This window comes from Platichthys flesus, chromosome 20 (assembly GCF_949316205.1).
Source record: "Platichthys flesus chromosome 20, fPlaFle2.1, whole genome shotgun sequence".
In the NCBI taxonomy this organism is placed as follows: domain Eukaryota; kingdom Metazoa; phylum Chordata; class Actinopteri; order Pleuronectiformes; family Pleuronectidae; genus Platichthys; species Platichthys flesus.
In genome coordinates, this window is record NC_084964.1 from 12802306 (window position 1) to 12828380 (window position 26075).

The 26075-nt window shown below is 44.1% G+C and overlaps 2 protein-coding genes across 3 annotated transcripts in view; one reads left to right on the forward strand and one right to left on the reverse strand.

The window, feature by feature from the left end:
• dock1 (dedicator of cytokinesis 1) overlaps positions 1–26075 on the reverse strand; it is a 160912-nt gene that overhangs the window by 72597 nt on the left and 62240 nt on the right. For both annotated transcript variants that reach the window (XM_062413855.1, XM_062413856.1), the window contains exon 27: positions 25892–25987. In XM_062413855.1, the coding sequence (XP_062269839.1) occupies positions 25892–25987 (96 nt within the window). The remainder of the gene's footprint in view (positions 1–25891; positions 25988–26075) is intronic.
• Positions 1858–19155, forward strand: LOC133975844 (inhibitory synaptic factor 2A). The gene is made up of 3 exons (XM_062413858.1): positions 1858–3086; positions 9206–9277; positions 18958–19155. Exons 1-3 carry the CDS (start codon positions 1858–1860, stop codon positions 19139–19141), a joined length of 1485 nt encoding a protein of 494 aa, XP_062269842.1. The 3' UTR covers positions 19142–19155.

The following is a 26075-nucleotide window of genomic DNA, read 5'->3' on the forward strand; positions in this document are numbered from 1 at the left end:
TTCACTACTGTATTTATCCGTCTGTTGAGAATCAAACAAATATCTGCCTGCACAGCACTAACCTGCCATCTCGGTCTACACAAGGATGCTGCGTAGCTCTCAGACTGTGTTTTCTGACACATTACAGGGGGAATGACTGGAGGGTTTCAGGGGAGGCCTGTCGATTTTGATCACGGCGGTGTACATTTGTCTTTAATGGTTTATACTGTTTCAAACACAACTTCCTTTTAGGACAAAACAAATTCTGCTGGGGCTTTTCTCAGAAAACAGGACTTAGAGAGATATTTGCCACCTGGCAACATGCAAAGGAATAATTCACTGCAAACGGACTTGAGGAGGAGCAGCTCTGCAATTTTTGAGGACGTCATAATTATAGGAAAAGCCTTTAACATCTATATTAATTCATGTATTCACGCTAAAAAATACCTTCGCCTAACAACATCTACAGAAAAATGACTTAATGATTATGCCAACATATAATATTTAATATCTATAAATGATCCCTCAACTCTAAAAGGGACTATTAATGTCTGTAAATGAGAGTGTTATCTTAAATCTGAGATGAAATAGACAATGACAGACTGCTTTCTCTCACCTAACGGACAGACCTAGCACAATGCGATGTATTAATACGGAACCGGGGTGATAATGTGATGGAGAAGACAGCGAGACAAAATGTCCTTTGTGTAGCTCCCAGCTAGGTAAACAGACCTAGGTTTCAAATGGGAAGTCATTCACTGTTGACGGTGAGCAGTCGGGGCAGATAAGCGGAGACAGATAATTGCCCTATCTGATTCAGCATCTATATGAGTGTGTGGAGTGTTTGCTTATTGTAAATCAGCAGGCGGAGGGAGAATTACATTCTACATTACATTCTGTCGGGGCCTCAGAGGCAAACTGCAGAGTTGTTATGTCTCTTCCATACCTGTGGTAGTGGGGGAAAGATAATTCATTATCTCTGTTTAGGAGGATTCTCCTCAGGGGGTTGTTTTACAGTTCCCTGACAAAGGCTTGCCGATATCGCCCAGATTTTAAGCATCTCCAGATCAGATGGAAAAGTCATATTACGCTGAGGGAGAGCAAATGTTCCTCAAATAGGCTGATTTCCTATCTTTATTTGATTAGTTACCCTTAAAGGTAAAGGTCAGACAGAGAAGTGTAAAGCTGAGCCTTGTAGCTATGAAAATATACTGCAGACCTACGGCATAATGATCTGTACAGTGAACAGTGAATTGCCACTGTTAACTAAATGGATTGGAGTGTTTGAGTGCATGATTGTAAGCGTAGCGACAGATCACCACTGCAAAACTGAGAAACAAAGACTGATTGACTAAGCAAGAGGGAGGAGATGCAACTGGTAGTGAAAGATGTTTTATCTGGCATCGACTAGCAAATAAAACATTGTGCTGGAAATAATTGCCTTCATAGAGATTTAATGCTTCTGCTTCGCAGTTTTTCAGTACAAAGAGATATAAAAAAGACGATGATGACAGGGAAACTATGAGATTTTCTTTCAAGAGTATAATCATACCCTTTATTCTCGAATGTAAAGAAAATTTATCTAATGTTGAACTCAATTATTTTGGTAATACTCAATTACTTAAGCAAATTAGTTTAAATGCCACGTTTCTTAAAAATGTGTATTTGCTTTTTGGCTGCATAATAAGAATTTTAGGATAAAATGTTGATGATGATATAGTTTAAATATTCTTTAAATAATTGCTCAAGTAACTCCCATGTCCCAAAGCTAGGAGAGCATGTGTGCTCTGTCGAATGGGTTGTCTGCAAGTGTCTTTTTTATAACCCTTCATTACCAATGACTAACACAGCATCTCTTCTCCATGCTTCACAGGAAAAATGGTGAGCAAGGAGGGTGGCAAATGTATGCTCACCAACTCAGAGTCTGACTCGGAGGCAGCCCCCTTGCCGTCCGCCTCGCTGGCACTTGAGGTGAAGTATTCCCTTGAAGCCAGTCGGCAGGTGAGGAAGAGGAACAAGGCCCTGCAAGTGCGTTTCAAGGATATCTGTGAGGCACAGAACGAGCAAAGGGAGGCAGAGTTGCAGGCGGCGGGGAAAGGTGGCAAGCCTATCTCATACAAAGTGGCATACCGCAAGTACATGACTGTCCCTGCACGCAGATCCATCCCGAACGTCACAAGGAGCACGGGCGTGCAGACGTCGCCTGACCTAAAGAAGCGCTATCAGACTTTTCCGTTTGAGCGCAAAAAAGGCCACACCTATAAAGACGTGGCGGCTGTGGAAACTTATAAAGGTCAGAATAACGGTTTTGTCATGGAGGTGAAGCAGTCCAAGGCTGCTAAGCAGGGTTTAGATGAGGAGGAGGAGGAGGGAGCCTGCGGCGGGAGTGGAGTCCGGAGGACCAGGGCTCTGCTCCATACTAATGAGTGCATTGCCACAGTGGAGCAGCACACTGCACCTGATGGCCTGTGCTCTGACGCTTTGCTGCTCAGTTGCTCTGCAGACACAGACTGCCTTGCAGACACATCGAGAGGAAGTGGAGCCGGCGCACAGGCAGAGTACCAGCTCTGCAGTGTCCCGTTGAAAGCCAGGACAGGATTACAACACAAGGGAGCCGATATAGGCTCGGCCAAGAGGCAGCTGCTCAATCTGGAGGAGGGCTCATCCCGAACCCTGCCGGACAGGGCCACCAAGGTTTCGGGCCCCATCTCCTGGAACTCCCTAACGCAGGTGGAGTGCCTGGACAGCCCATCTGTGAGGAGCAAGCGGAAGAAAGGTCTCCAGCTCAACGGGCTGCAGAGTGAGACACTACCACGTTCCAGTAGAGGCTGTACAACACAGGCACAGTGCCACACAGGACAGCTATCTGCTCGGCCTCTAAGGGACATGGAGGAGCCTCTGTCACCCTGCAGAGGTGGTGAGGCCGGGGGAGCACCGCCCGACCAAACACCGGAGGCCTGTAAGCAAATAGTGCCTATGAATCCGGACAAGGATGTTAAAGTCCAGTTGCAGGCCATGGAAAGTCTCATCAGCTCCAGCCAGGAGACCATCAAGGTGCTTTTGGGAGTCATCCAGGAATTGGAAAAGGGGGAGGCTCACAGAGAGGGGTAAGACATTTCATAGTAATTCTATTGCTATGCTTTACATGACTTGTACTAGTTATTAACTTGTCTCTACTCAGGGTCCCTGCTGATAGGGCGTACCAATGCAACCCCAGTGTTCACTTAAAATGGGTCCAGCTCCCTGCATAGAAACTATTAGAATTATTCTCATGGAAGGTCAGAGATGGTTGTGGGACTAAAACCTGACCTGGAAAAGTGCTGACTATATGAATCAATTCACAGAGCACTGAGATCTATGGCAGATCTCTCTAACGGCTCAGTATCGATACCTGCATCAGCAGCTCCCAACTTTAAACGGTTGAAATGGCAAAAAGAAAAGAAAAGAGAGAAATGTCCAAAAAGTACAAATCACGATTCAGAACAGGGTTAAACTGAGGAAACATCAGACAGATGGAAAACAGTTATGATTCAGCGTGAACAGCAAAAGTGCCCTCTTGATGTGTCACATTATTTCTAGATCTTTGGAACAGGCTTGTGTGCATGACAGCTGCTCAGCAGAGCCTCGACTGTACCACCCAATGAGTGTCAAAGAAAAAGAGAGACGGCAGTGGCACGTAGCTGGGATGATGTGGCTTTCACCTGGATGTGCCCTGCAGTGCTATTACAGCACAGTGGGCTTTTATGATGATTCCCCATGCAGGTGCGGTGGCGCTGCCGCAGAGGGCATTCAGAGAAATCACCTCACTCAATGTGGCCCAAGCGCTTTGATGACCTGTGTGTGAAAAGCTGTCGCTAAGAATGAAATCACAGACCGGAGACTAGAACATATCAGATATTGGCTGTCACTTTTATTCAAAATTGGAACAATCATCTGAACGTGGGGGAACATTTTTTATCGCATCTTATCACAACACCAAAGCACCTGAACTGCGGTGTGTGGACGAAAAAGACTGAATTAATTTGTATTTTGGGAAAAAGTGACAGTGCTCATACCACTGGCTTTGAATGAAACTAATGAGGCCACTGAAAACTATAGCATGTGTCTTCATGTGAGATCGATATTAGCCCTAATGCCGCTTAGATGAGCTGGTAGTTTCTGTTAGATTTACTACAATGACAGTACTAATAGGGGAACTTAATATTGATGCTGACGAGGGCAAATAATTCTAAGGGGGACGTGCAATTATTGAGCAGCTATTATAAGTCATTTTATTGATTAAGGGAAATACTAAATTGGATATTTTACCATTGGCCTTGTCCGACCGCCCACCATAATGTTTATCTAGCAAGTCCGAGGCCTTTGAAAAAGCCATGGCCTGTGAAAAAGCCATTTACCGTCCAGTTGATACTGAGTTTATACAAAAGGGGCTACAGATAGCATCTAGCAAGCTGAAATAGGGGACTGTCTATCCAAAGGGATGAGGCAAACAAAATGGCCAATTTGTTGAGTGAACTGCCGGGCCTTGCCACTCAGATCCCTATCTGTTTTTACCAGCAGTGAGTCTCAGATCGGGAGAGAGAAAATCTGTATAATCAAGATGCTGCCAACCTGGTTTAAAACCTGTGAGCTGCACATTATCAACCGAACAAAAGAGCACAAGAGTACACTTCCAAAGTGTATTAATGTAAAGAAACAACAGGGGAACACTCCTATTCAACGAGGATTGACCATGGAACAGCTCTTACCACAGTTTTGAGTTTGGACCATCTTAAAAAGGCAATTATCTTGCTTTCATTCTTGCACAAGGCAGCCCTAATCTCCTTATCATCTAACTCATGAAAAGTGTGCCGGAGTGAAAAAAGTAAACGGACATGTGGTGCAGCAAGGACAGCCATCTCCCTGTGTGCTGCAAAACACATCTGGCTTATCAGATGTGTCCAAAGTGGCAGGTGGAGGAGAGGAGAGGAGAGGAGAGGAGAGGAGAGGAGAGGAGAGGAGAGGAGAGGAGAGGAGAGGAAATTGTAAGTGATAATTTGTGACTATACTCCTTATTGGTGCCATCTGCTCATAAACATAAGGAAATAATCACAATATTCTTTAATACATTAATTACAGAAGCCTACATTTAGTGAAAGTCAGTGAGCAGAATAAGCCCCTTGTAATCCATCTGAGCCCAACTGAACCGCTGCGTCTCTGTAAAAGCACAATCATCTTCTGCATATTTCCAATTCCCAAAGTTGGACTTGTAGCTAGAGCCGGGCAAATCAAATTCCCAACGCTGCTTTAGTCACACTACATTAGCCTCACACTCCCCTTACATAAATGTCACCGACAAAACAAATAGGAGTGCCCCAAGGCTATAGGTGAATTGTGAGTGCAATTACATCTGATATATAACTGCTTATGTTATATGACCTCCATTTTTCATGGGCGCTGGGTGCATTCATCACGACGCATGTGCTCGTGACATGCTGCTCGGACACAAATTGAAATTCCGTGGCTAATGTGCTGGGACTAACAAAAAAAGCATGGCCGTGCCGCACATAAAACACACACACACACACACACACACACACACACACACACACAGAGAAAAGGTAATAAGAAAACGCTTCGACACTATAAATACATTTTCACACTGTCAATGCTAAAACACACTGAAGAGCTAAAATTCAAACAATCCAAAATAAAACATAAAAGCTAAAGACGAGCCATAGCATTGATTCTTATATTTTCTTTTATCTATCCACTGTTCTATTGGAATGGGGAAAAGGGGAGGAAGGAGAAGGAGGAGTGGAATAACCACTGGACTTTAGGTGTTATTAGATTCTAGATGATAAAAAAAAAGCTCTTATCAAGCTGCTGAGAAAAAAACACAAACACACAGACAAACACAGTCCAGGGCATGCGATGTAGTGTAAAGGATGCAATGCAGTTCTGAACTACATCATTGGTTGCATCCAATGGCCCAAAGCTCAGTCATTTTGCTGTATCATCAGCCTGGGTTGGCAGACCAGACCTAATTAATCACACTTATGGGGACTTGTTGCTGGTCTTGTCTATTAACACTGGGACGTGTGCATGTTTTTATGCCTTCGGACCCCCACCCACTCAGTGACCTTTTGGAGAGCTCAACCAGAAGCGCAAAAAAGGGGGAAGGTTTATAAATACACTGGTAATGGCACTTTTGGCTTCGCCCTCCCCTGGGAATCCTGTCGGAATTAACTCTGCCCTCTTATTTTCTCTTATCAACTCTATGAGAGAGAGAGAGGAGTGGGAGGAAAGGAGAAAAACAACAAGAGGGTGAGGGATAGGGAGAATAAGGGTGAGATGTGCTGAGGACGCGATCCAGTCCCCAATGTTTATCAATGGATGTGTGTGTGTGTGTGTGTGTGTGTGTGTTTGTAAAGTGAAGGTGGCTGTGACCTTCCTCGCTGCACTGTCAGCCCTGTTGCACTCATCCTCTGCTTAGACTCCCTCTATTACCTCATTCTGCTAAAAAATATAAAACAATATTGTTATCACCAACTCTGCTATACCTGTCAGGGCACATAGCGCAGACAAGAAGAATAGATAAGGAGGGGGAAATTTATGATAGCGGTTTAACTTTTATTGGTGCTGCGCCTTATGGGCAGCATGACAAAAGTCCCTGAGAGAGAATTAAAAATGTCTCCGCTTCCGAAAAGATGAAACTGAATGTGAATTAACCTTGGGGATAAAAATCGAGCGGCTTTCGGGGGCCATGCTACTTTTAGACATGCTGATTTATGACGGTACTTAAAACCTGGTATCATCATCCCTCCTGGGGGATCCAATCACAACTGAGGAGGCCGTTGAAATCTGATCACAGTGGGACGCTTGTGGCGAAATTCTTTTAGCTGTGTGAACTTAAATAAGTCCAGGGTCATGTATTTTTACACTTAATATTTCCCATGCGTCGATCTATTTGTCGCCACCTCCACAATATGAACACAGACCAACACAAATTCATTTTCTCTCTTTTAAATGGGTATAATCTTATTAAGTAGAGCTGTGTGCAGTGGATTTATTCGCTCTGCCCCTTCTGGCTCAGATACAAACACAATGAAATTGACAATAGACCCATCTTTGTAGTCGGACTGGCTAAAAATGATGCAATTTGGTCTATGTTGACAGCAATTGCGCATGTGTGTATTTAAATACAGAGCTGGGCAAAAAACATGCAATCTTCGAGTCACTCGGGACAGATGCTAATACCAGGTGTGAACTGGGCTAGTGATAGGGTTGTTATTTTTCTCACTTAACTCTCATGGAATCTAGCCACTATATCTCCTGCCTCCATGACAAATTGTAAAAAGAAATGGGATTTCATTCGTCAAAGAGGGACAGAAATATGTGTGGACATATTTTCCAGAGCAGTCGAAGACAAGCAGAACATTGTTTCTGGCAGGAGCTGAGCTGGGTTTTCCCTTATAATGTTGTCGTTTCATTGCTGTGGGCACAATAAATGAAATTCCATTGACCTCCAATGACAAATAAAACCAAAAGTACCAACTCTTCATTGCAACAAAGTCAGTGCCACCATGGTAATACTTGAGACAGTGGTAAATTGACCTTGGTAAAACCAAGACAAGTAGCGGGTACGTTATCACCATATTGCAGGTACATGTATTGAATCAGATACATATTCCATGTTCATAGAAATGTTCTACAAACAACTATTTTTCCATGATTCTACTAATTAACAGACTCACAAACACATGCAGGTGAAAACATAAAATCCTTGATGAGCATCTGATGACTGCTTGTGTGTGAAGGAGAGTAGTTGACGACAGTTACTACCTGTATATGTAACAGCTCACAGCCCAGCCCCCCCCCCCCAAAACTGCTTTCTGTTGATGTAGCAGTCCGGGTCGATCACCATAAAAACCAACCAGTGAATGCTTTGCATCTTGTCCATGCCACCGGTGAAGTGAGTCCATAGTGTGTCCTTGGTAATGTCATTAATTACAGGAGGGAAACACTTACTGTCAATCATTGTGCACATTCCCACATTGTAATCCAATAAGAAAGCCACTGAGCCTCTGAAGCATGTAACCAAATAGTCCCCTTCAGAGCCGTCACCCGGTCTTTAGCTGTCCCTTGAGATATAGGCATCTTTAATGGGAACTTGGTTCATGATAATATTTAATCTCGGAGACACTTGATGGCAGAACAATAGAGGGACGCATCGGAATTAAAACAAAAGGTCATTGATGTGTTTCAATGGGAATTTGGTTGAATCAATATCCCGACTGTGCAACGCCAAAGGGGCTGCTGTCCTAAACAAAACTGTCACATTTAAATGCTTAGAGGAGCAATTTCATTTCCAAATTAGCGCCCCCACTGCAACCCCAGCTAATAGAAGGTTACACAATTATTTATACCGAACAGAAATCATAGTGCATCCTTAAAAACTCTGTACACTACAGAAGAGTTTTGATTTCACTTGAGAAAATAGGTTCATTGCTGGGGGGAGTAGAGGGACCTGTTCAAAGTCAATTTAGAATTAACAGCCAATGACCAATTGTTCAACCAATATCATTATTGCCTCCACCAACGAGCCTCTCTTATCCATTGGATATCTGTTAGTTAGCAGGATTACACAAAAACTACTGGACGGATTTTCATGAAACTTGGTAGAAGGATGAATTATGGGTCAGGGAAGAACCCAATAAGTTTTGGTGTGGATCCAGATCGGGATTTTTTCATTTTCTTTAAAATTTATGACTGTTAAAAACAAAAGTACGTGAAACTTAGGGCAGAACCTTTAGATTTAGTGACTTTACAAGTGGTTACATAGTTGTTAGTTGAATGCATCATGTGTTCACATCAAGTAAGCAATTGTGATGCATCATTATTATTGTTTTATTGCTATTTAAGAAGATAATTTATTCTGTAATTGTAAGAAAATGTAACTAAATCTAAAAAGCCCTTGATAACAAAACCATGCAGTACAGCCTAGAAACTCATCCACTGTGCAGCACTTTGCCTTATCTGACCTCAGATCTGTCAACCAGAGCTAATGGCAGACACGCTGCTCCTTCTGCCCTGGCAGCCGGACACAGGCCACTCAGGAGGGCGGCCTCACTCCTCAGCAACCTCACTTAGTGTGGGACGACAAACAGGAAGAGGGAGGAAGGTGTGAGGGAGCCGCTTAACAAGTCCTGTAATTACTCATTCACCGCTCTTATCTCCCCCGCAGACTCTCCTATCGAACCGGACAGGACACGGCCAACTGCGACACATGCCGGAACAGCGCATGCATTATTTACAGGTTAGTGGCCATTACTCTTCAAAGACACGATGATCCAAAAGTGCCTCGTCCTTCCTCCTGGAGGGAGAAGGGGACAGGTGGACAAAGGACGCTAGAGAGGAGGGCAGGGGAGGCGAGGCGAGAAATAATGTGGACGCTGTTAATGAACACGTGGGGACTCATGACATTTACACATCACTTGGAATCCATACATGTTATTCGCCGTCTCCGATTGTCACGTCCCGCCCTTTCATTCACTGACGGGCGCTGAGCAGATGCAGGGTTAGCGAGACATGGGAGACAAAGGGGCTCATGGTTGAAAAGTAGCTGCTGCGGAGTGAGTGAGCGCGGGGCAACGAAAGGTGAAGTTAATTAGCATCCCGACTTTGTGAAATATCATGAAATATCATCACTGGGTGCTGTTGCCAGGCCAACCGAGCCTTTGCATACTTTCAGATTCAGCTCAATACATTAGACAACCAGTATAGATGTGAGCCCAGAGTCATTAGTCTGTCAGACGACATAGTTATCTCCTCGTGAACGTGCAGTACATGAAAACATATTTGGCTGCAGAGTCTTCTGTGTGTGTGTGTGTGTGTGTGTGTGTGAATGTGTTTGTGAAATGATACTGAGACAATAGTCGACCGAGAAGTAACTGGCATTAGTTCTGATAATTATTCCATTTCATTGAATCACAAACTGAATCCGTTCAGTTTTTAAGGCTTTTTGAAGATGATCACTTTTTTACGACTCAATAAACAACACTAAGGATCTGCTGACGCACTAAAGGCTAATTTATGCTCAATGTTAGATACGGAAACGGAAAGGAACAGAGTCTTTTGTTCATGTCTTTTGAAAGATTACGTATCAGGACCAAACAGATGAAAGGGAGCAGTACCACTAGGGATCAAAACCTACTGATGATTCGCAGCGATAATCTTTACCATGGGCACGATTTTCATTTAGCCCGTTTGATGGAAATGCAATTCATTTTGCATTTATTTGGTCATTCTCAATTAAACAAAAGCAAGGACCTTGAATATTTGTAGCAAAGGTAACAGCGTTCCATTCAATGGTTGGTGAGATATCTCATTCATGGAGACACAAGAATAAAACCCAATGGCGTGTGTCCTCTGGAAACCAAACATTCAGCTGTTTTTTTTTTTTTATATTTATAGACAGAAATTACCATCCACAGATTCATAATAGTAACGTGGTTAAAAATCCATACATCAATCACAAAATAACCTTTGCTTACAGCCCTCACGCGATCAGCTTTAAGTTCACGGGCGGTGGCCGTGACCTCAGACTGAGCCTCGCAGCTTCCGACACCTCTGTCAGAAATGAGCCTCCCTCTTTGATTCACAGTGGCACTCACAGTCTACAGGCCACGTGAGGAATTACAGGTCACATGTGGATATCTGGCTGGTTTGTTACCGTTTGGTGCTGAGAAAAAGTACGACTCCGAGAATCCGAATGAACAGGATGGCGGAAAAAAGATGAGATAGAAAAAAAAAAAAGATTTAAAGAGTAAGAGGGTGAGAGGCGATCAATAAAACAGGTTTTAGTGGACACTGCTGCTCCGCTCAGTCGGCATTTCGCCTCTGAAGAGCCATTTAAATCATTTTCTATCTACTGCTCTCAATGACTGATAAGCCTTTGGACAAACTTCAATTGGCTCCTGAAAATGAAGGAACAGGGCAGAGCTTTCTTCCCTCTGATGTTTGAGCGAGGAAGGTACATCGTGTCGTTAAGTGTGCTTAAATCGCGGCAGGTCCCACTGCATAGCCGCAGGGTGGAGAATGGAGGCTTTTACTTCGATTCAGCACCCACAGGATGAAGTGGAGTGAGCTGAATTACTACACGTGATGTTACGGACAGTGGAGGGGCTCGGGGGAATGAAGAGGCAATAGGTCGACCACAGGGTTAAAGGAGGGATGACGACAGACTGCGGAGACCGGAGCTCGTCTTGTATCATAAATTACTCATCCCCATGTTTAATACTAGCTCTGTGGGATTTTGACGGCCCAGCTTCCTCTGGCTCAACTATCCTCCATCAACACTCACCCTGAGTGAAGAGCAAAAATGATCCCTCTGCATCTATCAGCACCGACTGCAGTGACACACATTAATATTAAAACTATCAATGATTCCATTCTACGGCTCTTTGTTAAGATATTCTTAGCGGCTCAGTGTCCTCCACATCAATGGCGTGTTGATAAAGGTGCTTTATTTATATATCTCCATGACTGAAAGGGTTTGAAGGACTCAAAATGCGGGCAGCGGTAAATAAATAATGCTTTGATTTCAATTTAAATATGAGCCCCTAATACCAAAGTGTCAGTGAGTTGTCCAACAAATTGCTTTTATTTGATTTATTTTTACCTGAAAATACAGAAAATTTGGCTGAATTACATATAAAGGATCGCAGGCAGAGGTCGTTTGAGATTCCTCTCTTGACTCTGGCCGTTCTGATCTTGCACATGCAATGACACCTGTCTTCAAACAGGCTCTAAATGAACATCTAAACTTCCCGTCTGGCTTCTCAGTTCCGCAGGAATCGATTGAAATTCTTCATCCGCAGAGGAAGGAGAAAAAAAAAAGGAACTCGATACAAAACTGAAAGCTCATTTTTTGACAAACCTCACAGGCACCTGGCAGGATTTCCACTTGATGAAAGGGCAGACAGTTTCTGAGTGAGATGTTTGGAATCTGTTGAATTGACAGGGGTTCTCCTTTCAGAGACACCCTTAGCATGGGTAATTGTGTTGATTGGACACAGAATCAAATATAGCAGTTGTATTCACACAGGCAGGGGGATTAAATGGCAATCTAATTACCCAGATCTCCATGAAAAACAACCTCTCTGGAGGTGGGGGAACACAAAGAGCCATGAAGGAACACACTGTGTTGCATGGGAAGAATAGCTGTCTCTAATATCTAGTCGGATTTTATTCAGAATTGGTTCTTCAGTTGATTTCAGACACAAACTCGGGAAAACGTCTGGATTCGTGAGTTTACAGAGTCTGCCTTTCACATATGAGGAACGTAGCAGGAGAACCTCTGTTTCCGGGACATTCAGGCGAGGAGTGATACTTGGGTAGAGCATTGCAGGAGGCTGGTCATGATGTTTTGAACGAGACTCTTACCATCCAACACAACTTCAGCATTGGCCCCTTATCTCCAAAAACCGGTTGGTCTGGTTGTCTTTCAAAGTTGTGTCTCCTGTTAGGCACTGGACTCACAGACATTAATGTAACAGTGGTGAACTTTCCCCTCCTCCTCACTTCTAATCTGAGCGAGTGAGGCGGCAATTAAAAACACTTGCTTCCGGTCGATGTGTGCCTTGCTTGCTGTGTATTTTCCCTAAATTTCCTGCTGTATTCTTCCACGGGCTGCATCGGACAGTTTACTCAGGGGTCTGCAAGAAAAGTTCCAGGAACCATCCCGCACAGCTGACTCGGGTATTTTCCGTTCTCACAAGCAGCCCCTCTGGGAAATTTCAGGAAAGTGTGCAGGACTTCAGGTAAGGTCTGAAAGCAGCTTTTCTGTCCGGGCCAAACCTCTTAACTCTCGTGTATAGGGTGGAGCTGGTCCCCTGACGTGGGGTACAACGCGGGTCCATAAATCACTCAAACCCCCCCCCCCCCCCCCGTGAGGAGCCAGGCATGTTCTCCTCAGCATATTCAATTTGTCCGAGAGTGTATGGCGTCCTCTCAGAGCCCATCTTTAACATAACAACAGCAGCGGATCGATATGGTGCTGCTCTCCACGGGCATGGACTTCAAACAGAATACACAAGCTCCCATCCTCGTCTGGTCCCGCTTCTCTTGTTCTTGAACCATCATGAACTCGCTCCATCTTTCTTTCATCCTCCCTCAGTAAATTTCTCTCTGTATCTCCCTGCTTGTTATCTCCTCCAAATGGTTGCGTTCAAATGAAACAGGAGATTCACTGCCCAACATTACGTGCATGACATTGAGAATAGGAGAGGAAGGGATGAAAAGATTATTGCAGTTCACTCCTTCTTGCCAGGTGATGTAATATGGGTTACTCAGAAAGGCAGACAGAGGGAAGGTTTGAAAAAAAAAATAGAAGTCAGAGAAAAAAGCAATACTGAAAGAGGTTGGAGGGGGGGTGGGGGGAACGAGACAGACAGAAAAGCTGTGGAATTGAAATGCATTCCACTTATTTCAAGACCACAGGCATTAAGCTGTGATGTGTCTTGATGCAGAAACCCTGTAATCTCATTTTCCTCACACTGAATTTATATGGGCTAATGTGCTGATCAAACAGGGAGATAGATTTAAGCCGCTGTGATTAAGGGAGTCGATGGTGGAGGTCCAAACCACTGGGTCCGTCCCATTGTTCACAACGGACTGCGGTTATTTCCCAAAGGTTCAATTTTGTCTTGCGATAAATTCAAAAACAAGGGGCAGCGGATGATCATTAAACTATCTGTCCGATGGTAAAACGTTCTTTGAATAACTCTGCACTGCAAATAGATAAAAAGAAAATCAACAAAGGAATGGGGGTTTAAAAGAGGAGAAGTCTCCAATCTACTGTGCGAGGCTATGAAAATCAATTAAGTGTCGCTTAAGGCTAAAGAGCCCATTACATTATAACATATGGAAATTACTGAGCAGCTAGGCTGGTCTGCCTGCACGGATCTGCTGAGCGAAGATATCCCTCTTATTCTTTTTTTTTCGTGAAACCATAATGATGTTTTCCAACATGGTGGCAAGCCGGTTACCATAGTTACAGGAGTGATCCTCTGTGGGACAGACAGTGCGAGAGGACGGCGAGGACAGTTGTGAAGAGCACATTCACACTCGAGGAAGATAAGGGAACAGAAAAGGACAGCAGGGTGAGAATGTGAAACACGGGGGGAGACAGAGAGAGGAAGGAGGAGAGTACAAGCTATTAGGACTCACAGATGGTGAAAGTGGGGTAAAGGGCAGGTGAGAGGTGCACGCGGCCATGAATACGCTGAAGTAAAAGATTAGACACGGCGTTGAGAATGTAGAGGTGTCTTCTCCCCCCCCCCCGTTGTACATACACTACGTTTTCAGGAGCAGGAACACGACAGGACACAAGTGAGAGTAAGAGCCAGTGGGGGAGTGAGGCTAAAGACGAGGCCCAAAGCGACTTCTCCAATCTGTTCCGATCCAACGACCCCTTCAGGGGAGTGGCAGCCAGGGGACGGGGAAATGCCAACAATGCTTCACTCTTAAAAAAAACAAAATCTGAATGGCAGCGGGGGCCTGTGACAGTTTCATGAGGAGATGCTGATAACTGGGGACGGGAAGAGACTAATACATCTTTCATTTCAAATGTCTTTTGAGTACGTTTCGAAGATGAGACGATTAACTATTCACTTTCCTTTTTTTCCCCCTCAATTTAAGTTATGCTATTTTTTTGTCTTCTTGCTTCGCTGTTCCCACGCTACAGGCCACTTTGCCTCGATTTAGTAAGATTCTGCTGCCAGACACAAAGCTATGTTTTAGAATCAATCTGGCCATTATATATATACTCATACTAAGATACACATGTTAGCCATGAAGGGGTCTCAGGGGGAACTGGAGACACCGTATCACAGACACCTACACTCAACTTAGAGACTGCAATTAGTCTCCCTTGGACTGTGGGAGGAAAGTGGACTTCCAACTGGGAGAACACACAAGAAGGACAAGCCGGGATTCGAACAGGGAACATTCTTGCTCCTTTCACCATTTTTGTTTGAGAACGGTGAAGAATAAGTAACCAGTCTCAAATCTACAACTACCTGGTTGTTATGGTCTTCCTCCTGTCTGATATATATTCATGTGTTACCTACAGTTATTGGAGAAGCACAGACACAAACCCGAAGGACAGACCTGAACAAAGCAAAGACCACGGCAGAAACATCATGAACTTAAATGCACTGTTAATGTGCAGTATTATCTCAAAGCATAAATCGAAAAAATACATCCAATGATGGTACCAATAACAATAATGGGTTCATTAATGTGGTTAAATGGCAAATAACCTGTGGCAATGGATACACAGCCTCAGCAGTCTCAGCTGTATTAGAGGCTCACTCTAAAGAGCAGGGGAAATCCTATCACTGTGTGTGTGGGTGTCTGTCTCTGTGTTTGTGTGTGTGTGAGTGTGTGTTTTTGTGTGTGTGTTAGTCACAAAATGACACAGCGTTTAACTAGTGCTTCCCCCCAAAGACACCACGAAGTGCTAGAGATCCGTCTCCGAATACAGCATTAAAAGAAGGTTGTTTTGAAAGATGAAAAGGAAACAAGGAGATACTCAGCGAGCTGCTTGTATTACACTTGTGACACAGACACACATTCATTGCACTTTGACATTGATCACAGGATTCTTTGGTGCCACCTTAGCTTAAGTTATTCGAGCAACGAAGGCCTGTTAATTTCGCAGCCTCGTGAATTCTGTTTAATCTGCGAGTTTGTGTTTAACTGCAGAAGACTTTTATAATGGTATTATGCAGTATGTGTGCCGTGGACACACATGCACCTCCGTTTCCCTGGGCCTGGCCCTAGAGAAAATAATTGGCATCAGAGTGCTGCTTCTACACCCAAAAAAAACATCCCCATTATGAGAAGCATTCAGTAATTGTAGGACGGTGTAATGATAATAAAAATCTAAAACAGACACGATAACACAGTCGGGATGAATTATACAAGCTCAGGTAAAGGCATGTTTTAAGCAGAAGGTTTCTGGAGGGAGTTTAAAATCGATTCAGACGGACGACTTCAGGGCCAACTCTGACAAACACCGCTCGATCACCCTTTAAAATAAGACAGTTTCCTGTCCCTGTGAGATGTGAGAATATTATGGGCAGATTTAGAGCCCCATTCTCAAGGTGTGTGGAGGCGGAGGGAGGCTCCAGCTGTGCTCTAATTCGTTTAAGCGAAATCTTAAAAATCTATTCTAAATTCGATTTGAGACGAGTGCAAGCTGAAATTAAAATGAAGGAATATGGCCTTGTTTCCTGGCACATGCTTAAATCCTGGCTAGTATTTTTCTGGCACAAGTTTCATGCAGAAGCACTATGAGAAGTTTGGGCAAAGGCAGCTACAGCAGTGTAGGTGCAACAACATTGAGGCATAAATAAGTGCAGCTGCTCTCGAACTCAAAGCAAATATTTCATTTTTAGAAGATTTTATTGAGCCGAACAAGAAACCTCAGGACGAACCTCTTAGCCCGTGCATCAGAAGGTAATTTGCAGCAGCGTTTTCATGTGCTGGGCTTTACACAGGCTGCAGTGTTTATCTGTCACTTGGGGCCAAACAAACGGAACTGAAAATGATTCATTGTGGCCTTTTTAGCTGTTAGATCCCTTTTCAGCATAACGTTCATATTTGCATATCAAGCTCTTAAATACATTTATGGAAATATGGAGTTGTCTGATACTAGGGCTGCAGGCTTCTTTTGATTCTGCATGATTTTGTTGCTTAGATTTGAGATCAAACTTCTGTCTCAAAATGGTTTTATTTCAATATCTACTACAAAATAACAAAAACATGATCGTGCCTTAGAAATATTCACCTGATATTTTCTTGGTGTTACCCTGCAGGGCTGCCACTTTAACAAATCGCTGCCTTCAATGTTTGTGATAACGGTAAATGGACTGTATTTCATATGGTTTTGACTTTCATAGTCTTGTCTGAATCTGAAAATCGTTCTCATCACAGACTATGAACCTTTTTTGGAAGTCCTGAGTTAAAATGCAGCATAATTGTCGATTGGAAATGAGATTGCATTTTGGTGTGAATCGAGATCACGATATTATTCCAGATTAATTGATTCAATACTTTCAAGCGTCTTTGACATTAAGAACATTTTCCACTTAAAACACTAAAACAAGATGCATTGTAGTTACAGAGAGACTGATGCAAAGACACACACGTTTTTTCAAATGCAGACAAATGTGCGCGCATATGCACAAACCCTGACTTAACACAAACTGAAGTGGATTTATACCAGCGTAATTAACAGCCGCTGATTTATTGCTAATAGCTGCAGTGTTCTTGGCCTGAGTCAAACTAATGCAAAGTGCTGAGTGTCTGGTTCAGCACCCAACATTTACTCGAGTCACTGTCAAAACGCCCGCATCGACGTCTGTTCTGCTCTAATTAATGCCCAAACCATCACCTGCATTAAAGTGTCACATTTTACTGCGACACCGTCCTGGAGACCGTCCCAGCTCCTGAGAATTCTGATTTGGCTGCACTGAGATGCAACAGACGGAATGATCAGTGTCTGCAGCTCACCTGGAATACTAATCATTATCAACATCCAGTCCACTTTTCAAAAAAGGGATTCTATCTGGTTGTGCTTGTGTTTAAAAAAAAAAGAAAAAAAGACCCACTCGCTCTTTAAAAACAATCATTCCACGTGCTTTGCATTTCAATCAGCGCCGGCAGTCGACTGCTGAGCTCACCTCGACACTGCATAATCTCTCATAGTGGTGAAAGACAGCTTCTAAGCAGGCAGGCTGCACTTTTCACGAGGCGGCTCCTCCTGATGCCATTATGCAAGTCTGCCTGTCACAATGCCCACACACCAGACTCAGAGGTTGGTGGCTGGAGAAAGCTTTAGCAGATTAAAGTCCCTCTCTACACTTAACCACAGCTGAGGCTGTAATCTGAGTTTCACTCAGCAGCACCCAGTAGTAGTCAGATGTGCGCGGGCGTGGGATTACAACGATGGCTGGTCGAGATAGATCCGCTCACAAACACACCCTGGGGAAACGTGGAGCGCACCGAGAAGGGAAAGGCACTGTGAGCGTGTGTGCACAGAGAATTCCACAGATTGCAAACTGAAGTCTGAAAAAGAAAAAGGGGATCAAATCAATGCTCAGGCAAAGCAAGCAATCATCTCCAGTGATGGAATTCCCTTTTGCTTTAGGAAATATAGCACAGCAGCAGCAGCCAAAGTGGGCAGCCAGATGCAGGCAAAAACACAGTGGGAAACTTCCCTGGGAAATAAGGATGAAGTGAGCGAGATATCTAGGTCGTCTGAGCAGGATGAGCAGTGCTGTGACAGATGCTTGTGGGGGGGGGTCAAGTGAGAACATAGACTCTTAGTGTGGTTATAGGGAGAATGTGGCGGTAGTCAAAACATGTCGAGATTTAAAAGAAGCATGAAGGGGAGAGAAGGCTGAGTGTATTCAGAGTCCATGAGGGAAGAATGGACATGGTGAATTGTAACTGAGTATTCAACGGCCTGTTCAAAGAGAAGGTTAGTTAAGAATAAAAGCACTGTAAAAATATAAAATAAGGAAATAAGTGGAACCTTAACTATGTGACTGATGTGGTAAATTCAGCATAATTCATCCCACATTTATTCAATCAGAATAATATGTTCATGAGACACCCACCATTATATTTCTAACCTAATTACTATTATTACTCACTGATTCATTCATTCTTATCAATTCTGAAAATGTTTCAAAATAAATGTCCTAATGCAAATTTTGGGGTTATTATTACTGGGTGGGCTTTAATCTGCCTAAAAGGTGGTTGAATTAAAAGCAAGCATCCACTGGGAAATAACTCAATCAGTGGAAAATGAGTTAAATGAGGAGGATGTCTACTAAAATAAGATTTTAAAAAATGTGTCTCTCATTAAACATGCCAATAAGGTGGTGCCTGAACTTGTTGTGTGTCTCTGCTTCTTCGAGGTAGTGTGGAGCTGGACTTCAAACAGCAGGAGGACAAGCTGCAGCCGCTGATGAAGAGGCTTTACCCCACGGACGACGTCCATTTCGCCCCCCTGCCTTACACCCAGGAGGCCTTCACCTCCACCCCCAAACGCAAGTCCAAAGCTGACTCCAAGAAGCACGCTCGCTGGAAACTTTGGTTCCTGTGATGACACAGAACCGCCCCCCCCCCCCCCCCCCCCCCCCCCCCCGCTGACGACACACAGGATTACTGCAGCCCTACGGTCGTCAACATTTGTTTGGTTTATTCATCATCCTCCGTTTTTAAATCACATCTCCTTGGCTTTTTCTAGACTTATTAACCGGTATTAAAGGAGAGCTCCATCACTGGATACTGGAACACCTCTCACAGACGACGGGAGGCGTAACGGGTGTATTCCGTGGAAAATTCTAAATGACACGCATACCAAAAATGGATTCTGAGTTATTTTTGAACTAATTTTCTTCAAGCCGGGTGTGAAATTACACCCGGGCAACATATTTTGAGATCAGCAAGGTGAGAAGATGAATTTGATTTCCGTCTATTTGCATATATTTTTCTAGAAGACGTCCACTGGGCCCCTGTGCTACTGCACTGGTTCAGTGACCGTCACGTTTCTATTCGCCAGTTGGGACTTTTCTTGCCAGCCTCCAGGAGAGGCTGCCGGTCCGACCACAATGTTCTGAATTCTACATCAACTGCATAAGCACAATTAACACTGTTCAGGATACGTTTTCTCCAGAATAGTTAAATAGAACTATTTTGAGGATGAACTCATCATACATGTAGATCAACTTCTAACTGTGACAGATTGAAGACTTTGGTCGTATCTGGTGAAGAGATGTAAAGGAGAGAGAAGAAGTTCATCGGCAGTACTTCGATCACCTTTCTATCAATCGCTAAAATGTCTCCTTGAACTGACTTTGAAGCAGAGAATGAATAAATAACACTTATTTTCTTAATAACATTTGCAAAGTTAGACTTCAATGTACTTTTTTCTATATAAATATATATCTATATACATTCACTTTAAGGTTTAGTGGAATATATTTATTTGAGCTGCGACGAAGGGGGCTGTGCATTAAAAAAAAGAAAAGAAAAGCTACAGCGCTAAAGAGGTAAATTAATTTATTTCATACATCAACTTATTTATTACTAACTACATGGTGCATACGGTAATTAAAACCCTGAAGGGAAGAGCAGTTAAACTTCATGCCTTCCACACAGTAAAAAACTTGTATCGATCCAGTATTGAAAGCAAGTATTATAACAAACAACAGAGGTTCAGAGCACATGCGAGGGGCTCGAGATGATAGCTGTGATTGTATTGCTGCAGTACCTTGCGTCAGCGACCATGACAGCTGCTGAACCCAAGCCAGAGACTGAATGTGCCACTGCTGATCACAACCAGGGCTTCTACAGTGCAGGGTGGCAGGCGTGTGAGCCTTGCATGCTATTTTACGACCTTCAGATTTTGCAGAATCCTTTTCTAGCTTTTCCAGAAACAATTTTTGAAAGAGAATGGCAAAAAGTTATATTCTTCTTCACCCCTCCCCAAATGTTCTTTTTAATTACTAGCTCCTGCTCATCGCTTCCCATCTATTCGACTGTAAATCTAAATCTTGTATCATGACTCCGAACAGGGTTCAAAGACTATGTACAGCCAAAATAATATTTGCATTGATATATAAATGTATGAATATATATTCTTTAGCATCAAATAGGGCTAAAACCATTTTTAATGAGTGGGAGAGCAGCCAATATCTGAAAGAAACAACATTAAGCTAACTGCGCCTGGAGGAGCATCAAAACCCACGTCGCTCTCAAAGCCAAGAACACTGCCCCAAAAGACAGGATGTTTGCCAAAGTTGTTTCAAGGGCGTAAAACAAAAGCATCTTTATCTACTGTCACAACAATACCTGGCAAACTACTCGATATCACTCGTTTGACCTTCACAAACTGCAAAATGCTGCTTTCTGTTGTTGGCTCCATGTGATTCACACCTCCACTCTTGTACATGCCAGGTCCGTTTCTTTCGGTAGTTAATACTGTAGCATCGAGAGAGAAGTAGATGTTTATCTGTACCTTAAAGAAGTGCAATTGATTTATTATGTGCAATACTGTGTATTTTATACTGTTTTTTTAAAGAGGAAGAAAAAAAATGATAAAGATATTTAATATGCAAAATGTGAAAAATAAAAACAAGACATCTACAGAGCTCTCAAAGCAGGAAGTAGACTGAGTGTCTTTTGCGGAACGGATGCAGAGATGTTTCCATTTGGAATCCACAATATCCAGAGTTATTACACGGTCCGAGAAACTGTGTCCGCAGCAACTCACTCGGACATTTGAATTCTCACCTATAGCCCTTCCGGGGATTTTTCAAGAGATTATCCAGAGTTCACTACATGTCTGAAAGCAGCTCAATTAAAGGGTCTGTTTATTGTGAATTGGAAGAAAACGATATCTCACTTACATTTGTTAAAGTAAAGTAGAACTAGTTTAAATATCGATGTTGGATTTAAACTATACTGTCTTCACTACGTTGAACAAAATCTCTCTTACTTCTATTGAATTGCTTTTGCAAGCAAAAACCCAGAGACACATATCTCACACCCTGGGCAAACAGAACCAAACTATCTGCATGGCTGACCAGGGGTAAGTGAAATATGTTATATTTTTAATTAGGGGGGAACCAACCTTGTAGAAACTAATTTAGGATTTCACATAGGGCACACAGTTTGCAAGTTCTGTATGGAATACAATCAACGCTGCACATTTCAAGGTAGAAGATACAAGAAAATTCTAATATCTTTTATGTTGTCAAATGGCATAACATGATAAGCAGCAAAAAGACTTCTGGTGCAGAAACACAAACTGCCTTAGAACCTGCTCCTGATTCAAGGCTAGACTCACCGCACAGATCTTCAGGCGTGTCCATGCATTGGAGTGTGGGTAAAATGCAGCAGCCTGATGTTGGTGCAGACCAGCAATGAGGTGAGGTCATAAGGTAAACTGGGGACAAATGCCCAAGAGGTGCAGAGTCATCCTCACACAGATGCACAAAGCTGCTGGAACCAGTGTTGCTCGAGGGGGCCAGTGCTGCCTGTCTCCCCCTTCTCCTCCTCTCACCCACAGAGGGGCCATCTCCACAGGGCTCCCCTCCCCCTGTTTACAGCTCACCACCAAGGGCAAAAACAAGATGCCCAGTGCAGCTCTGCATCTCGCTCTCCGATACCCATTTAGATCTGTCCACTGTTATTTCAAGGTGACGTGAATCAGCATGAAAGACCTGGTCGTTTAAACAAAGTGAGCAGGCGTTTGATACGAGTCGTCACAGGGTCAAAAACCCAGGGGAACTCTCAGTCAAAGTTTTGAGCACAGGGGAGGCAAGGAGATGTGCATGAGTGAGTGATAAGTGGATGTTTGAGGAATTATGATGTAGTGCCATATCCCACTATGCTTCTTTTCTGTATGAGCTCTGCAGCTGTCTGGCCAGCGGTAGAGGGAGAGGGAGAGGGAGAGGGAGTGAGAGAGAGAGAGCAGGAGACAGACAGGACAGAAAGATAGAGGCGAGGATGCACTTTAAGAAAAAATGTGGACACAAAGATATGAAGACATAGAGATATAAAGAGAGTGATACAGGAAGATAAAGGAGAAGAATCCCGCCTAATTAAATGTCCGACATGGCTGTGCTGCTATTTATACTGTGGCTGGTCAGTAAGTGCATGCAGCAAAGGAAATGCTGTAGCCCCTATAGCCGGTCAGCCCCATACTGTCAATCAATAATCCAGAGTCCTTCCACTGCAGCTTCCCCCTCCCCCATTTCTTCTGCACATTGCAGGAATTTGAGCAGGACGACTGTGAGGAAGACACAAACTCTGTTTGTCTTTAAAACAGCAGCTATTAAAGTCAAAGTTGAGTTGAAGCTGTCGAGCAAAGTATCTGATTTAAAATTTTGACGTGTCAGTACATAACTAACAATCAGACCTCAGTAGGGATAATAGAACAGGCTAAGACGCACATAAAGGGTTGTTTCAATGGGCTTTCTTTGATTTGTCAAATGTGCAGCTTCTTCCAGTCGCAGCTTCCAATCCGTGTTTATCTGCAGGGCTCATCTGGAAGCTTCTACTCGAGGAAGAAAAAATAATTCAAGGGCATAACGGTAGAACTTGGCGATTTCAGCAGGGACGGGCAAAAATGTTTCTGCTCCTCTCCTAATGTAAATGTGTTCACAAGGACTCGTCTCAACCTGAGTGAGGGTGGACATGAATATAAAGCTGCAGCCCGCTAGGATGTCCGACCATGCAAATGTGTGGCATGTGCGTCTAAGTCGCTAACAGGCGCTGCAGTGACAAAACACAACAAAAACTGACACACAAACACACACAAGCACACACACACACACCCCACCACCTAAGCCGGCAATGAAACCCTTCTCATCATCATTCTGCGTCCACCGCCACCAGGGGAGAAGGTGGGAAAGGGAAGACAGAGCGAGGGAGGGCTGGGAGGCAGAGTACAACATTAATGCATAAATCTGAATGCAAGAGAACGCCACTCAGAAGAACAAGGTCTCTGGATGGCGGTCGTGTTGTTTGAGCTGCAGCGTGCGATCCGCCTGCAGAGTGGGCAGCGGGACCCGCAGGCGGAAAACAACAGTCCTCTGATTAGAAAGCTGCGACTCGTCTCGCAGCACAAACTGGGACTGGTCGCCGTTAAGAATTCACACCAACCTTACTGATCATTAAATAATGATTGCGGGACCGGCTTTGAATGCATCTACCGTCTGGAGCCCTCTAATATGGAAAGTGTTGGAGTTAAAGAGCCACGGTGCTCTCAGAGAGACGAGGCTTTGATGTGACCTCTAACTCACTCCGTTTGAAGGGACGCTCCACGCTGATGCTGAATATTATGCAGGTGCTTAGAAATGTCAGGGCAGTCAAGTGCAGTGGCTACCGAGCTATGGAGACAGCAGCTGACAGGAGAGGCAGGGGTCAGCGGGGACAATTAAAGCGAGCGGTATACTGTATAGTGTCGCAACGTGAGGCAGAGGGCAGCAGCACATGTGCAGTATACAAAGTAAATGGTTTCAGTAAGAGCCACCGGAAGGTCATGGGTAGAGCAGTTCATTAACCAGAAAGGCACCTGCTCTGCCGTGGTTCCTTTCAGCGGCCACAGCTGGAAGCCGGGAACGCTGTTTCACCTGCACCAAGGGGGACAGCTGGAATGGATGCACTTATTATAATACAGCGGCGAGGAGACGTAGCAGTGCAGCCTTCATGAGCGTTGATGGGCTTTTAGTCTAAGTGGCTGGCAAGTTCCATATCTGAAATATGAGATCAGAGGAACCCCACAGCAGTGAAAATAACAGGGTTGGGGGAATGGCAGGATCAGGTGAGGCAGCTGCTCCGGAGTTCGAACGATGTCTTTACCGCCAACTCGTAAAAACATTCTCTCTGGACCATGCAAGATTTGCATCACTGGCAGAACAACTCACAACAACAAACTTGAGAGCCAGAGAGGGAGAGTAAGTGGGAGTCTGTATCCCTCCAGGAAGCTGGCCGAGAGTAAAAGGACCAGCAGGGACGTCTCGCCCCAACTCACAGCTTCATTAGCTTTTTATTAATCAGTGTGATGCACACTGGCAATATCCTACACAACAGAGGGTTACCCCTCTATGGGATCGGCTTCACTGTAGTGCCTTTGGACTGAGAGAGAGAGAGAGAGAGAGAGAGAGAGAGAGAGAGAGAGAGCCTCTCCAGAATCACTTTACTGCAACTTAGAGAGTACGTGAGAGAGGAGGAGGAGGAGGAAGAGGGGGAGGAGGAGGAAGAGTGTAGGAGAGGACACGGGAGACAGCGGATGAGTGCTGCGGAAGTATTACAGTACTGAGACATAACAAACAATCGCTTGCAAACAAACGGGATGATTAGTGTGTGATGACTCTGGCGTTATTTAATTGCTGCCTGGTGCGGCTCAGTGACTTGAGGTAAAAGCAGAGAAGCTTCGGTTTTTACAGGTGAAGCTGTTTTCCTGCAGCTGCCCAGACGGAGACAGGGTGTTGCGCGTGCACACATTTCCATGCAAATATTCTGAATGACCTGACATGGGAGAAGAAAGGATGCTGCGTCAACCGGTGAGAGTATCAATCAGTCAACCGCCCCCCCCCCCCCGTACTTGAAATTCAGAACAAATGTCTCTCTCGTCATTTATCTGGATGTATCTTACATCAGAAGTATTTAAATCTGAATATGTTCTCTACTCAAGTTTCACTTTCAATTTACCATCATATACCCAACAGCAACAGCAGACAACAGGAAGTCAAAGAATCCAGGGGTTAACGTCCACGGGACTGTTTGGACTCATGAAAATGGATGAAGGCTTTGTGATGCACATGAGGCAAACAGCGGACTTATACGATGACTGATAAGATGACTGATAATCCTCCCCCCAATCACACCCGCTCGAGCGGAGCGGGTGTGATTGGGGGGAGGATGCTAATGGGGGGGTGGAGGCGTGATTAGAATACAGCACAGAACATCAGAAAGGTTCTCCTAACTGAGGGATCAGGCACATAAACGAGTAAACACAAAAACTCAAAAGAGAAATGACAAAACAGCAAAACACACACACACACAGGCTGCCACACAGCTGACTGCAGGAAGACGTGAGCAGATCAAAGCTTCTCTTAAAATGCGCTTGTGTTCTGCCGAGGTAGTTTGTCTTTAATGAGAGCTTTGGAATGAAGCTGAACTGAAGTTGCACCGAGCCTGTGGGAGTTACGCTTGTGTCGTACACAAGCCTCCAAAATTGATTGTGAGAGAACATGAGTCCATGTTTACAAGTGAAAGGAGAAGTACAACAGATGTCAGTTGTCGGGCATACGGAAAATAACAGTTAGAGAAGCAGACTTACAATGTGAGGGGAGTCGCGGCCCATGGTGATAACTGTCCTGTTAACTGTTCGGAGCAGCTTCTCCATGATGATCTGCACGTGCCACTGGGTTGGACCCTGCAAAAACAACAACACGGGTATCAACACACAAACAAAGGAGGGATTCGACAAAATGCTGAGTACTTCTAAAAGTACTTCACGTTAC

Excerpts from the sequence above, each read along its gene's own strand:
- LOC133975844 (XM_062413858.1), top strand. The coding sequence starts at position 1,858 with ATGGTGAGCAAGGAGGGTGGCAAATGTATGCTCACCAACTCAGAGTCT. Across the intron at positions 3,087-9,205 it reads GGGGAGGCTCACAGAGAGGG|ACTCTCCTATCGAACCGGAC; the intron begins GTAAGACATTTC and ends TCTCCCCCGCAG. Across the intron at positions 9,278-18,957 it reads AGCGCATGCATTATTTACAG|TGTGGAGCTGGACTTCAAAC; the intron begins GTTAGTGGCCAT and ends TCTTCGAGGTAG.